Source organism: Cetorhinus maximus, chromosome 7, assembly GCF_964194155.1.
Source record: "Cetorhinus maximus chromosome 7, sCetMax3.hap1.1, whole genome shotgun sequence".
Classification (NCBI taxonomy): domain Eukaryota; kingdom Metazoa; phylum Chordata; class Chondrichthyes; order Lamniformes; family Cetorhinidae; genus Cetorhinus; species Cetorhinus maximus.
Window position 1 is genome coordinate 35,947,812 of NC_135885.1, and position 15,518 is coordinate 35,963,329.

A 15,518-nucleotide genomic window follows, 5' to 3' on the forward strand; every position below is an offset into this window, starting at 1 on the left:
AAGCGCTTGTCTAGTTTCTAATTCAAAATTTTCTAGCGATCTAAACTCTTTTTTGCCTTTCAAGTTTTGAAAACAATTCACAGCGCTGCCATTTGCCTGCAATTGTTTTTTGTCACTTTTCATATGTAGTTGCTGGATTTCAATGTACAAGATTTGGAGATTCCCCATTTAACATTTTTGTCTGCTGCTGGAGCCCACCCAGGCACTGAACCCAAAATTTCAGAACCAAAACAACCCTCATCCAAGTATTACAAATATAAAAATCAAACTGCACCATATAGCCTGTATGACTTGGGTGATTATTGAAGCCTGATAACAGTCATCGTTGCATATCATTTTGTTTAATCATATGAACACTGCATCAGTCACATTGCTGTGGGTCTGGAGTCACATGCAGGTCAGATCAGATAAAGACAGCAGATTTCCTTCCCTGAAGCATAGAAGTGAACCAGATGGGTTCTTATGACAATCGACACATCTGGTTCATTAATGTTCCTTAGGGAAGGAAATCTGCTGTCCTTACCTGGTCTGGCCTACATGTGACTCCAGACCCACAGCAATGTGGTTGACTCTTAAATGCCCTCTCAGCAAGGGCAATTCAGGATGGGCAATAAATGCTGGCCTGACCAGCCACATCCCATGAATGAATTTTTAAAAAATCACTCCTACACCACCGCCTCACCTCTTGTGGTAAAAGGGCAGTATGTATACTTCATTGGGGAACATTTACTCAATTCTTGGCAAAGTCTGGAACATTCTGCTCCAAAAACTCGGTTGTAACACTAATTTGTTGTAAAACTTGTGATGTTGCTTTTCATTTTTACCGGCAGAGTTTAGGATTTTTTTTCAATTTGTAAAATTTAGTGATAGTTGTTATTGATGATTTAATTTATTACATCAAATCGTGGACGTTTAAAAAAATCTGTTGGAGGTTGGTCCCCCCCCCCCCTCCCCGCCCCCGAACTAGACAAAAAGATTGATGACCTTAGTGAACTGAGAGTTCTGCTTGCTTTGAAATAATGAAAAATATTTTCATGATGCAACTACAATCAAATATATCATCAAAAAAGTTTTTAAAAATACATATTCAAGTTGTTTAGAGCAAGAGAATGTGCTATTCTAAACTTGAATAAATATTAATCTTGCTTCTATTTAAATTTGGTACAAATTTTGACTTTAGTTATGTCATGAAAACACCTTTTACTAGATTAATGAGATTAGAATGTGATATTCTAAATAGAAATTACGCATGCTTTAATTTGCCAGCGCAAAGAAAAGCATCGGTACTGCGTGCACCGTTATAGTTGTGATGGAGCAGCTCTCAGACACGGATACAGAGGCGTCAGTGAGTGCATCTGTTGCCGGGACAGAGCTTTTGCTGCAGAGGAGCAGAGCCCCCTCCCAGCTGCTACTGTAATCGCGTCAGTGGCAAAGTCAAACCACAGCACATCTGGTACCGTACTGACTGGGAGGAGGGAGCACGGGGTCCTGCCAAGGGGACACTAGCCAGCCCTCCTTGCTTTCCGACAGGCAGCCAGCAAAGCAAATCTCACGATCAGCATTGAGTTAGCCATGCTACAAGCCATCGGCAGCTCGACATCTGTGCAGAGTGCAGCCAGCCTTCATCCCAGGATCCATCGGCGTATTGAGGGACAGTAATCCAGGTAGTGAGCACTTGGAAAGTTTTGGAAGGGGGCGGTGGGTGGAGGAAATTCCATGGAGCAGCTGATGCTTTGGGACCAAGAGCGTTAAATCCTGGGATAAAGGGATGGCCCATCGGAAATCTGCGAGGCACCAACTGAGGAGGTCTTTCAGCGAGCATCTGAAGGACTCCACCGCCAAAGCTTGGGATTTATTGTGGAAAAATGTCAGGGAGCGCCGCTTGGCAGGTCAGTTCCCCAAACCCGGATTGCACACTGCCGGAAACTTTAATTTTGAAAACCTAGGTGGAGGTAGGAGAGGGGGGAGGGGGGAGAACTTGCTGCATCTTCCAGGTCTGTAAATGAATTCTTTCATCCAATAGTCAGATTCCCCTGCTGGAGGCTGGCGAAATGGGTAACTTAAAGATGAAACGATAACGTTCGGAGGTTTGAATGGGAGCGGGGCTGGAGGGGATGAGTTGTTGCAACATTCGATGTACAAACACTCGTCAGCTCCCTTGGCTGTTACATTCCTGGAAACGGTAATGCAATCGATTATTTTACGCAACAAGTTTACCAAATGATGCTTGGAACGGAGAAGGGGCGATCGGGGAAATTTTGCTTGACATTTTGACCCTGCTGTCATGATTGACATTTCTTTTCCTAACGGTAGAATTGGATTTGTTTTATTGAAAGGTTGTTTGAGAGCCGGTTCCCTGGTAAACTGGCTTCCAGCTGTGAATCAACACTCACAATGTTCTGTGCTTTAAACAGCAATGTTAAGACAGTACTGTCCATTGGTGCTCGGCCTTTCACAAAGAGGACGTGTAAACACAGCTTTTCTGTGTTCAGGGTGTTGTCCCCCCACCCCCCACCCCCCCAATCAAACTTGAAGATTTTGTTCCCAAGATTAATTCTTCAGACTTTAGCAGAAAAATAGGACAATTAGCAGCAGCCAGCCGATGTGACGGTGACTCAGCTGGTATCTCTTATGCATCCTGCACGCTGAGGCCAGATGCTTATTTCAATATCATTTCATTACTGGTTTGTGCAAAGCAAATACTAGGATGACAACCAGTGCAGATCCATAGATTTTAATAATAGCCAGCTGTCAACCAAACCAGTGGAGTCTGTGTTGTGAAGAATTTCAAAGCTGGACTGGGCTGCTTGCCATTAGTGTCTAGTCATTTTACTGTAAAGACTTCACTGGGTCAGATCACACTGGATAATCTAGAAGTGACTTTGGACTAGCAATTGTTTACTTTTTTTTAACGGGAAAGTTTTTATTTACAAAAAAAAAATCCCATGGACCATGAGAATTCTCTGCAACTGCAGTGTTTCCCAGGCACGTATGGAGCCAGTTAATTCGAGCCTTTTAAAAAGCAATCATTTGGCTTTTATCACATATATATGATATATATGTGTGTGTGTGTGTTTCATTTTTATCCAGCTTAATTATTTAAATATATGTTATAGTTTTTTTATCTTGTTATCTTGGATGTCTTTGAAAGAGAAAACATCGCACTAGTTTTGTCCCGACAGATGTAAATTCCTAAACTTCCCTAGTTGTTCAATAAAGTATGTGCAGTGAGTAGCTGAGCCATACAAACCAAGAAGCTCTGACCCCCAGTGACACTACAATTTCATGAGTATTCCCACACCAGTCAATGGAGTTCTGCTCATGCATTGAAGCATTCATGCACAGACATTGCTTTCCCCAGAATTGAAGCGACAATGATCTGCATTCACTTAGTGCCTTTAATGTAATAAAACATCAGTGGTATTCATCAAAATCTGACAATGAACCACATTAAGAGGTATTAGGACAGGTGACCAACAGCTTGGTCAAAGAGGTAGGTTTTAAGGAGTATCTTAAAGGAGGAGGAGGAGGTAGAGAGGCCTAGAGATTTAGATAGGGAATTCCAGAGCTTAGGGTCAAGACACTGAAGGCATGACCACCAATGATTGGGGTGAAGAAATGAGTATTATCTAAATGGTGCGAGATTGTAGAGCTCTGAGATTCAGAGGGATCTGGGTGCCCTAGTGCATGAATCACAAAAGGCTAGTATGCAGGCACAGCCAATTATTAGGAAAGCTAATGGAATGTTGATGTTTATTATGAGGGGAATTGAATATATAAGTAGGGAAGTTATGCTCCACTTGTACAGGGCACTGGTGAGACCACATCTGGATTACTGTGTACAGTATTGGTCTCCTTATTTAAGGAAAGATGAAATGCTTTAGAAGCATTTCAGAGAAGGTTTACTATGCTAATACCAGGAATGGGCAGATATTCTTATGAGAAAAGGTTGGACAGGTTAGACTTCTTTCCACTGAAGTTTAGAAGAGTAAGGAGGTGACTTTATCAAAACCTTTAAGATCCTGAGAGGTCTTGACAGGGTGGATGTGGAGAGGATGTTTCCTCTTGTGGGAGAATCTAGAACTAGGAGTCACTGTTTAAAAATAAGGGGTTGTTCATTTAAGACAGAGATGAGGAAAAAAAGTTTCGTCTCATAGGGCCATGAGTCTTTGGAACTCTCTTCCTCAAAAGGCAGTGGAAGGAGGGTCTTTGAATATTTTTAAAGCAGAGCTTGATAGATTCATGATTAACGAGGGGGTCAGCGGGAGGTTACAATCAGATCAGCCATGATCTTCTTGAATGGCAGAGCAGGCTCGAAGGGCCAAGTGGCCTACTCCTGCTCCTAGTTAATATGTATGTAAATCAGGGATGTCCAAGAGGTCAGAAGTGGAGGAACACAGATCTCAGAGGATTGTTGAGCTAAAGGATGTTACAGAGCTGGGGAGGGGCAAGTTCACCAAGGTGCTTTAACGCAAGAATTAAAATTTTAAAACTAGAATGGTGCTGAACTGGGAGCCAATGTAGGTCAATGAGCACAGGGTGATAGGTTAGTAGATTTGATGAGAGAGCAGTGCAAAGTCATCAGGAAAACTGGTTTCATCCAACTCCTGTTATTATAGAACAAGTTCCAATGGCAAGCCAGTGTTCACAGTATAAAGGACAATAAATTCTGCTTAAAGATTCTATTCACAACAAAGTTTCTTGTGTTTATAGATTGTAATGATATTGGGGATTGCTCCTTCCCCCACCCAGGGCACACAAAAGAAAGTAAAGCAGATGGGTCCTGTGGTGTTTCAAGTAACTCTCTACAAGACTGTTAGTGTGAAAAGGTATTTTACAAAAAGAAAGCAATGTGAAAGAAATTTTTGGTGTCTGTGGAATGAATCTTAAAAAGTGTGGGAACAGCCTGTGTGTACTAACAACAATGGAATTCTCATCTTTAAGAAGTTACTTGTTTATTTGTCCTTATTCCAAATTGCAGTTACACCATCTTATGGGAGCAATTAGCTGCCACAGTTATCATTCAAGCATGGATTGAGTGATGCAAATCTTTTATATTGCAAACAGGTTTATTTGTGTCCAGTATACGAGCAGTATCAGCGACAAGAATCAGAGCAGGGTAGCATTCAAATAACATATAAATTACAAATTTCAGGCATTTAACCTTTCCTATATTTTAAAAATAAGGAACAATTTTAGATTGCTAAAATTAAAGGAGTCCATGGGACTTAGCATGTGAAAGAACTAATTAGCCCAATTTACCCTCCCTTGAGCACAAGCATAAAAATGGATCTCAAGGCCTGATAATGTGAAAAAGTTATTTGCAGATCACGGAAAACAAATAATGTGAAAATTGGCCTTTTCCCCACTTAAGAGCTACCACATTGTTAGCATGTATAGCGTGCTCCTCAAGTAAGACACCATTGATCACATTTATATCTTATAAAATAATCTGTATCTTCCAAACTACCCTCTTTTACATGTTTTCAAACATTAGAAAATGTGATTTGAGTCACCCCTTGTTGATCATAAGGCACAAAGCTGTTTATATATGAATAAGGAGCAGGAGTAGGCCATTCAACCCCTCGAGCCTGCTCCGCCATTTGATAAGATCATGGCTGATCTGATAGTAACCTGAAATCTGCATCACACCTACCCCCGATAACCTATCACCCCCTTGCTTAAGAATCTATCCACCTCCACCTTAAAAATATTCAAAGACTGCTTCCAGCACCTTTTCAAGAAGAGAGTGCCAAAGACTCACAACCCTCTGAGTGAAAAAAATTCACTTCATCTCTGTTTTAAATGGGCTACCCCTTATTTTTAAACAGTGACCCATAGTTCTAGATTCTCCCACAAGAGGAAACATCCTCTCCATATCCACCCTGTCAAGACCCCTCAGGATCTTATTTCAAGGGGGGAGGCAATGGCGTAGTGGTATTGTTGGTGGACTAGCAATCCAGAAACCCAGGGTAACGCTCTAGGGACCTGAGTTCAAATCCTGCCACAGCAGATGGTGGAATTTGAGTTCAATAAAATAAAAATCTGGAATTAAAAGGCTAATGATGACTATGAAGTCATTGTCAATTGTTGTAATGTTCTTTAGGGAAGGAAATCTGCTGGGCTGGACTGGCCTGCCTACATGTGACTCCAGGCCCACAGCAATGTGGTTGACTCTTAAATGCCCTCTGAACAAGGGCAGTTTGGGATGGACAATAAATGCTTGCCTAGCCAGTGATGCCCACAACCCATAAATGAATAAAAAAAATTCAACTGTCCTAGATTTTTTTGGCGAATTAACTGATCTCAGTCTGATCATAATCAGACACTGCATTTGGCTTCAGTGTTCCTGGGCTAGGGAGGGGGGGAATAAATAAACCTCTTAGAATATAGGTGTATTAGAAGAAGAATTGGAACAATTTATGGAGATAACAATAGAAAATGAATTTGTTATGAAATAGAAGAAGTCAAGGTAAAAAAATCTCCAGGCCATGAAGACATGAATTCTCTGCTATTGAAAACCTCCTAGAATCCATAACTCAAGATAAAATTAGTAATTAGTATATTAATCAAAGACAGTCAGATGGAATTGTTCAAGGCAAGTCATGCATCACACATTTAACTGAGTGGTTTTGAAGAGATGACCATTTGGAATGATATATGGAGTGCTGTTGATAGTGTCTGTGGATTCAGAAGTTGTTTGATAAGATGTCTCATAAGGAAAATTCAGGTGCACAGTATAAGAGGAAATGCAGCAGCATGAATACAAAGTTAGCTGACAGACAAGAAAGAAAGAAATACTTGCGTTTATATAGTGTTTTTCATGACCACTGATGTACTTTTTGAAATGTGGTCATTGTTGTAATGTAAGAAACATGGCAGCCAATTTGCACCCAGCAAACTCCTGCAAACAGCATTGTGATAATGACAGATAATCTGTTTTTTGTGATGTTGATTGAGAGGTAAACATTTGCCAGGACACCAGGGATAACTCCCCTGCTCTTCTTCAAAACAGTGGCAGGAAATCCTTTGCATCCACCCAAGCAGACAGACAGGGCCTCGATTAACATCTTGATAATTGAGTGTTGCTTGAACTGGAGAAGGCTCAGTATAGAGTGCCTCATAGGTTGGTGCTGGGTCCATTTTTTCTCTTGGCATGTAGATAACTTTGAGTTGGGTTTTGTGAATACAATTTTGAAGTGTACCAACGACACAAAAGTAAAAAGTTTGGCAAAAAGAAAAGAGGACTGCAAAAAATTTTTAGGAAGACACCATCAGATTAGCATATGCGCAGCGAGGTATCGGATGCAATCCAATATGGATAAGTGAAAAATAATACAGTTTGGGAGAAAAACAAAGAAGGAGGGTATAGTCGAAGAATGTGGATAAACAAAGAGAGACCGTGGAGTTCAAATACTTAGGGCAGAATTTAACATTTGGTGTGCGGGCACGCCCGACGCGCAGGAACATAAAAAGATGCACGATGAGGCTTTGGAGAGAGTACAGAGCAATGTGAAAAGCAAAGAGGTAGCACTGGCATGATGGGCATGAAAAAGAAAAAATAACCAGCATTTTTATGGTGCTTTTCTCCTTGTTGGGGCCAATTTTTGTGGAGCTGGGAAGACTCCGCGGGCCTTTAAAAATGGCAGGTGGGACCTGGATGTGGAAGTCTTGCCCCCATTTCTGACAGAGCCAATTTTGCTTGTAGGTGAAAAGGGCAGGGTGAAAGAACATTAGAATATTAAAAATAGGAGCAGGGGTAAGCCATTTGACCCTTCAATCCTGCTCTGTCTTAAATAAGCTCATAGCTGATCTGATTGTGGCCTTAATTCCATGTTCTTGCCTGCTACCATAACCTTTGACTCCAATAACTCTTGACTCCCTTGTCAATCAAAAATCTGCTTAACTGAGCCTTGAATTTATTCAATGACCCAGCCTCCACTGCTCACCAGGGAGGAGAATTTAAAACATCAACAACCCTCTGAGAGAAGAAATTCCTCCTCATCTCCATGTTAAATGGCAGGTCTCTGATCTTTCAACTGTACTCCCTAGTTCTAGATTCCCCCACAGGAGGAAATATCCTCTCAGCATCTACCCTCAGAATCTTATATATTTTGTCACAACTCACTGGGGATAGTGCGCTACAATACCAAGTCCCAGTGCTCCCCGAGCCGCGACAAATGAGAAAACATTTGATCAACCCACCTAACTGTTTAATTTAGGTTAACAGAATTCAAGCACCAGGTTTGTAAACTTAATAAGTAAATAACTGTTTTTTGAACAAATTGTCTTTAACCAGCAGCAAAATAAAGAAATGTGAACTGCTAATTTCTAACTCTATAACCGAAACTCTACCCCCTCTTAAGTCCCTATACACACACATACAAGACACATAAGACGCAAAAAACCATGGATTTTGAGGGTGGGATAAAACAGTTAAATAGCACCAATTCCGGCGTACAGGATTCGATGGGTTGATTTTGATTGATGTCTTCCAAATTCCTTTCAGTTCTTGTTGGCGACAGGAGGTGGTCTCCCAGCACTTTCAGTATTTAGTCCACTGGTTGATCACTTGCCTTTCAATGTCTCTAACAGTGATTTTCCCCTTTCCCTCTTGACAGGAGTTTTCAGAGAGAGAGCAGGTTATGGAGATATGAGGAGAAAAAGCCAGCTAGTTATTATTGTGGAATTACTGGAATCTTCCACACACAGGAGAAAGAGGTTTTAGGTCTTGTTCCTTTCAGGCTAGGAGCTATGCTGCTGCACTGCCCTCACACAAACCCTGGTCACCTGGTCAGGAGCCAATTAAAATTTTGTTGCCAGGCAGCTCCCTGTCTTCTTCAGGATACCTTCTGATCACCCCAGGTGGGTTTTAATAGGATCCAAGCCAGTTGGTGAAGCCAAAACCAAAACACAGAGCTTTTCTTTATTGAGAGACTTTATTGACTTGTTCAGTCTCACAGCTCTCCTCCCGCTCTCTCAGTGTCCCAGCTATCCCCTATTTATGTGTGCTCAAAGACAATTAATACCCATTACCTGTTTCTCTTTAACTTCAGTGGTGGGCAAGATTCTAGAAACAATTATTCGGTTTAGAATTAGTAGTCACATGGAAAAATATGGGTTGATAAGGAAGAGCCAGCATGGATTTCTAAAGGGGAAATCATGTTTAACTAACTTGCTGGAGTTTTTTGAAGAGGCAATAGAAAAGGTCAATGAGGGTAATGCTGTTGATGTGGTGTACATGGACTTTGAAAAGGCATTTGATACAGTGCCACACAACCGACTTGTGAGAAAAGTTATTGCTCATGGAATAAAAGGGACATTAGCAATGTGGATACAAAATTGGCTGAAAAATAGGAAGCAGAGAGTAATGGTCAATGGATATTTTTCGGGCTGGAGGAAGGTCTGTAGTGGAGTTCCCCAGGGGTTGGTATTGGGACCCTTGCTTTTCCTGATATATATTAATGATCTCGATCTTGGTGTGCAGAGGACAATTTCAAAGTTTGTGGATGATACGAAGCTTGGGAGTGTTGTGAACTGCAAGGAGGATGGTGTGGAATTTCAAGAGGACATAGACAAGTTGGCGGAGTGGGCAGATAGGTGGTAAATGAAATTCAATGCGGGGAAGTGTGAGGTGATGCATTTTGGTAGGAAGAACATGGACAGACAATATAAAATAAGGGGTGATATTTTGAAGGGGGTGCAGGAGCAGAAAGACTTGATGTATATGTGCATAGATCATTGAAGGTGGGAGGACAGGTGGAGAGAGCAGTTAATAAAGCATATAGTGGCCTAGGCTTTATTAATAGGGGCGTAGAGTACAAGAGCAGGGAGGCTTTGTTGGGTTTATGTAAGACACTCATTAGACCTCAGCTGGAATATTGTGTACAGTTCTGGGCACCATATTTTGGAAGGATGTGAACAGATTGGAGAGAGCGCAGAAGAGGTTTACAAGAATGGTTCCAGGGATGAGAAACTTCAGCTATGAGGGTAGGTTGGAAAAGTTGGGACTGTTCTCCATGGAATCAAAAAATATTAGCTGTTCTAGACTCCTCTGTCCAGAACATTGACTTCAAGCATCATCATCACCAGGACTGGTTTGACAAAAATGATGCTGAAATGTGTGAGCTCCTGGAACAAAAACAAGCAACCTTCATTGTCTGGCCGAACAATCCAAGGTTTCAAGTCAAGAAGGCAGCATTCTGGCAGCTCAAGGCTGACACTCAAAGACAAATACGGAAGATAACAGACAAGTGCTGAGAAGAGAAAGCCTGAGAGATCCATTAGTATGCTCACCGTCGTGACATGCAAAGCTTTTTTTGAAGCCACCAGGGCCATCTATTGATCAATGTCAAATGGACAAAATCCCCTTCGCTCAGAGGATGGTGTCTCACTTCTTGAGGATGACAATGCCATCTGTCAACACTGGAAAGAACATTTTCAACAACTCCTCAACTGTGAATCCACAGTGGCAGCTGATACTCTCCAGGCTATCCTCCAGTACCCTGTAGTAGAATCCATGAGTGAACCACCATCGATGGGAGAGCTGCAGCAAGCAATCAAAATGGATGAAAAACAACAAATCCTGCCACCCCAATGGTATTCCAGCTGAGCTCTTTAAAGCTGGTGGAATTTTGCTCACAACAGGACACCAGGCACTCATGTTGCCTCTGATGACTCCAGCATGTGTCTTCTGGAGAGCCGAGGTCGTGAGAGCCCTAGCTTGCTTTGGCTATCCTGTGGGCCAGCTGCTCCCTCTGCGGTGACAGAGGATGAGATTGAGGGGGGACACAGGCAAAGGGGACTTGGTGAGAGTTCACAGCCTCTGAGATTCTGAGTGGATGGCCCAGGGGTGTCCAGCTGCCGCTCCTCCTCCCTTCGGGTGCCCAAGGGCCTTAGCCTGACTCCTGGAGGGGAAGGAGCACCTGGTGGGATGCCGAGGTGTCTCGGTTCCTTTTCACGTTGCCACTGAGGAACTAACCCATGGCTACAGCAATGGAGTGCAGGTCTGCACGGATCTCTGCGTTCTGCTGGACCAGGGTCTCCATGGGATCTCCATCCTTCCCATGGAGACCTCCATATGCGCACATGTGACACCACTTCATCAGAGCGCAGGCAGACACGTTCCTCCAACTCGTGTGCCACTCTGTTGAGGGCATCCAGCAGCTCTGTGTGATGTTCCCTCACTTTCTACTGACTCTCCACGATGAGTTGGAAGGCCGAATCCAGAGGCTGTCATTTCACTCAGACCTCACAAATGCCTCTTCCCCAGCAGTCCTCCGAGTGCCAGGGAGCTCAGCTGAACCTGCCTCCTCCTGCTGCGGACACATGCCCGTGTGGTGACCACCAGATTGTGAACCCGAGCCTGCACTACATCTAAGTCCCACTGAGGTATACGTCTCTCTGCTGGTGCAGGGTGTGCGTAGGCGCTCTGATGGGTCTTACAGGCTGCCTATTTTCAGCTCTTCAATGGAGGAGATGTCCTCTTCGCTGGAAGTGAGGACCTGGATGGAGCGGAGGGACTGGCTGGCTAAGGGTATCGGTCATTGGCAGAGCTCCCTATGAACCAAAGTAGAGATAATTAGTGCATAGAACACAGCCAAAAGCAGAAGAGAGCACTCACAATTGCATTGAGAGAGGGTTGATGTGGTGCAGGATCCTCATGAGGGTGTTTGCCACCGACCTCACCATCGCAGCAGACACAGTCCACGTCCTCACCAGTCAGTGCAATGGCATGCTGCTCAAAGTGAGTGAGGGGCCTTATGGGGTCCACTCCACCCCCAGGTCTGGGACCTCTCCCTGCTGTTGTGAGCCAGCGTCTCCTGCGTGAAAACAGATGGTGAGAGTGTGAGCAGGACTCATGGCACTGCATGGAATGTTTGTGTGGTGAACAGAGCCATGGACAGGATGAGGACAGGAGCTCCAAAAGATATGAGCCTGATGGAGGTGTAAGGATGTGAGAGTTAGTGGTGTTGTCCTTTGAGGTGTGAGATCCCAGTGGATGTGTGATGGATTTGTGAGTGTATGAATTGAGAGTGATGAGGTGGTTGCCTTACCCAGGTGGAAAGGATGAGGACATTCATCTTCTTCCTGCACTGGATGGCTGACCTCCTCTTGGCTCTGATGGCGCTGACCGCTGCTACCACTTCCTCCCAGGTCAGATTGGTGACTCTGGTGGACCTTCTGCGGGCAGAGCGGGGGTAGAGGACATGTCGGTGGCCTTCCGCTGCTTCAATAAATTTGGGGGCTGCTGTCTTCTTTACTTTCGGGGCCATCAGTCACCTGGAGCAGTCCTGGTCTGTAGACATGAAGTAGGCATGTGCTCTGGTGTGCTTTAAATATGGTGCCTGGAGCAAGGAAGTGCTGAGGTCACGGTGTGCCGGGCAAATCCGAGCTCGCCCACCAGTGATCCAGAGTGTTTTCTGTGAATAAATTATTAATGAGGCGGGACACGCCTGGATGGAATGATACGGCACTAAAATCGTGTCGTATCATCCCCTCCGGCCAGCAGCCAATGGGTAAAATGAATTTTTTGCCGCCCGATACCGCACTTTGTGCAAATCTGGGATGATTCTGCCCAGTGGTATTAAGCTTGCAGTTTTGCAATCCATTGGGGCCTTTCTAGAATCCAGAGAAATTCAGAAGACTACAGCCAATGCATCCACTATCTCTGCAGCCACTCTTTCAAGGATGCAGGCCTCCAGGTCCAGGGGACTTGTTCCATTAGTTTTCCAAATTTTTTTCTCTCGCATGATCGTGATAATTTTGAGTCCGTCCCTCCCTTTTACCTCTTGATTTTCCATTATTCTTGGGATGCTTTTTGTGTTTTCTACTGTGAAGACAAATACAGAATACTTGTTCAAAACCTCTGCTATGTTCTCATTTCCTATTATTAATTCCCCAGTCTCACCTTTTAAGGGTGACTTTAGCTACTTTTTCCTTTTTATATATTTGTAGAAGCTTTTACCTACAGTTTTTATAATTCGTGCTAGTTTTCTCTCATACTCCAGTTTTTAGTCATGCTTAGCTAATTTCTAAAACCGTCTCAATCTTCTGGCCTACCATTAATTTTCACAGCATTATATGCCTTTTCTTTCAATTTGATACCATCCTTAACTTCCTCAGCTAGCCACGGATGGTGCATTTTCGTTGAGTCTTTCTTCCTCAATGGAATATATCTTTGTTGAAAGTTATGAAATATCTCCATAAATTCTTGCCAATGCTTCTCCACCATCTTCCCTTTTAACTTATTTGCCCAGTCTACTTTAGCCAACTCTGTGTTCATACCCTTGTAATTTACCTGCCTTTATTTAAGTTTGCAACATGAGTTATGGACCCACATTTCTCACTCTCAAATTGAATATAAAATTCTATCATGTTATGATCACTATTGCCCAGAGGATCCTTTGTTATATGGTCTTTGATTAATCCTGTCTCATTCCCTTGTTGGTTCCAGAACGTATTGTTCTGAGAAACTTCCCTGAATACATTCCATGAACTCAACCTCCAGGCTACCTTTGCCATTTTGATTTATCCAATCTGTGAAGATTAAAGTACCCATGATTATTGTAGTATGTTTCTTGCAAGACCCCATTATTTCATGATGTACACACTGTCCTAATATGTAGTCACGGTTACAAGGCCTATAAACTAATCCCAGCAATGATTTATTTCCTTTGCTATTTCTTAACTTCATCCAAACTGATTCTACATCTTGATCTTCTGAACCAAGATCATTTCTCACTGGTTTCATCCTTTATTAACAGAGCTACTCCTTTCCCTTTCCTCCGAAATGACAAATATCTTTGAAAGTTCAGCCCCCAGCCTTAGTCACCTTGCAAACACACTTCTGTAATGATTCACATAGGAGGAAAACCCAAACTCAGCAGGGCCATCTGAACACAGTGCAGAGTTCAAGGGGAATTGATGGCAAAGGTGGATTCTTGGTAAGTAAGGGGGTGATAGATAATTGGCAGTAGGTGGGATGCAGATTTCAGGTTACTATCATATCAGCCATGATCTTATTAAATGTTGGAGGAGGCTCGAGGGGCTGAATGGCCTACTCCTGCTCCTTGTTTGTATGTAGTGGTAATGTCATTGGGCTAGTAATCCAGAGGCCCAGGCTAATCCCATTACAGCAGCTGGTGAAATTTAAATTCAATTAATAGTAAATTCAGTTAATTAATTAAAAATCTGGAATTGAAAGCTAGCCTTAGTAATCGTGCCATGGAACTATCACGATTGCCATAAAAACAAGGGGCAGAACTTCACATCCCGCGGGCAGGCGCATGCTTGACTCGATTGGAAGTAAAATAGCCATGATGACATCGGGCGAGCGTCCCAACGTCATCGCGCACTCACGCGATATTTCGGTTGGCGGGTGCACGTGAGTGTCGGCAGTGCGCCCACTGACAATTAAGAGGCCTATTAAGGCCATTATGCTAGCAATTAATCTGTATTTTTCGCTGCCTGTCCAACCTTAACGGTCGACAGGTAGGCAAATAGGCCAGGCGGCCTTTGCATTTTTTAGGAAACCTCATCCATGGGCGGGATGAGGTTTCCAACAGTAATTTTTAAAAATAAAAATATTTAAACATCATTTTTAATATGTCCCTGTTCATGTGGCTGAGTCCCTTATTTTTCCATGTTTCCCTTATTTTTAAAACCTTTATTTTTCATTGTTAAATTATCCAGCTCCTTGAGGCAGCTCTGTGCCTTCAGGAAGCTTTCACATGCGCAGACTTCAGCGCTCACGCACCTCCTGCCTCCACTCAGGCAGCACTGAGGTTGTCAGCGCACGTTTCACGTTGGCTCGCCATTAATTGGCCAGCCAGCGTGAAATTGCGGTCGGGTCCCGATCGCAGGCGGTGGTCCGTTTTGCGGCCGCTCCCAGGCCCGCCTGCCGCGCTCACCCGACGAATGGAAAATCCTGCCAAGGGATCAAAATCTGCTATCCTTATCTGGTCTAGCCTACATTTGACTCCAGACTCTCAGCAATTTGGTTGACTCTTAACTGCCCCTGAAATGGCCTAGCAAGCTATTCAGTTCAAGGACAATTTGGGATGGGCAATAAATGCTGGACTTGCCAGCGATGCCCACATCCCAATAAAGAATAAACAAACTTAGTCATCTCTTGTTTGTTATTGTAAATCTTTCTGCGATATATTTAATAATTTACAAAGCATTATATAGAAGCCTCAGCATCAAAACCAACTGGCCAATGCTGGTATTTATACCTCCAAGTGAGCATTCTCCCATTTTAATTACCTCTTCCCTCCCTGCCTGCATTTCCCTTTTCATCATTTCTTCCTTATGTATGCATCAAGCTTCCCCTTAAAAGCACCAGTGCTATCTGGTTCAACCACTCCATATCGCAGAATGTTCTTACCACTCTCTATGTAAACAAATTCCTCCAAAATTCTATATTTGATCTGTTTATGGCTATTTATATTTATGTCACCTTGTCCTGGGGTCACCTACAAGTGGAAACAATTTCAACCCTCCCACTCTATCAAACC

At 43.2% G+C, this 15,518-nt stretch overlaps 1 protein-coding gene across 2 annotated transcripts in view; it reads left to right on the forward strand.

Moving 5' to 3' along the window:
* The first annotated feature begins 1,516 nt into the window (after positions 1 to 1,516).
* The window catches only part of LOC144682710 (stAR-related lipid transfer protein 13-like), a 165,267-nt gene continuing 151,265 nt past the window's right edge, over positions 1,517 to 15,518 (forward strand). The window contains exon 1 of one of the 2 annotated variants that reach the window (XM_078545328.1): positions 1,517 to 1,889. In XM_078545328.1, coding sequence (XP_078401454.1) covers positions 1,769 to 1,889 — 121 coding nt within the window. In that variant the 5' untranslated portion in view covers positions 1,517 to 1,768. The remainder of the gene's footprint in view (positions 1,890 to 15,518) is intronic. The other variant, XM_078545333.1, reaches the window with a different exon arrangement.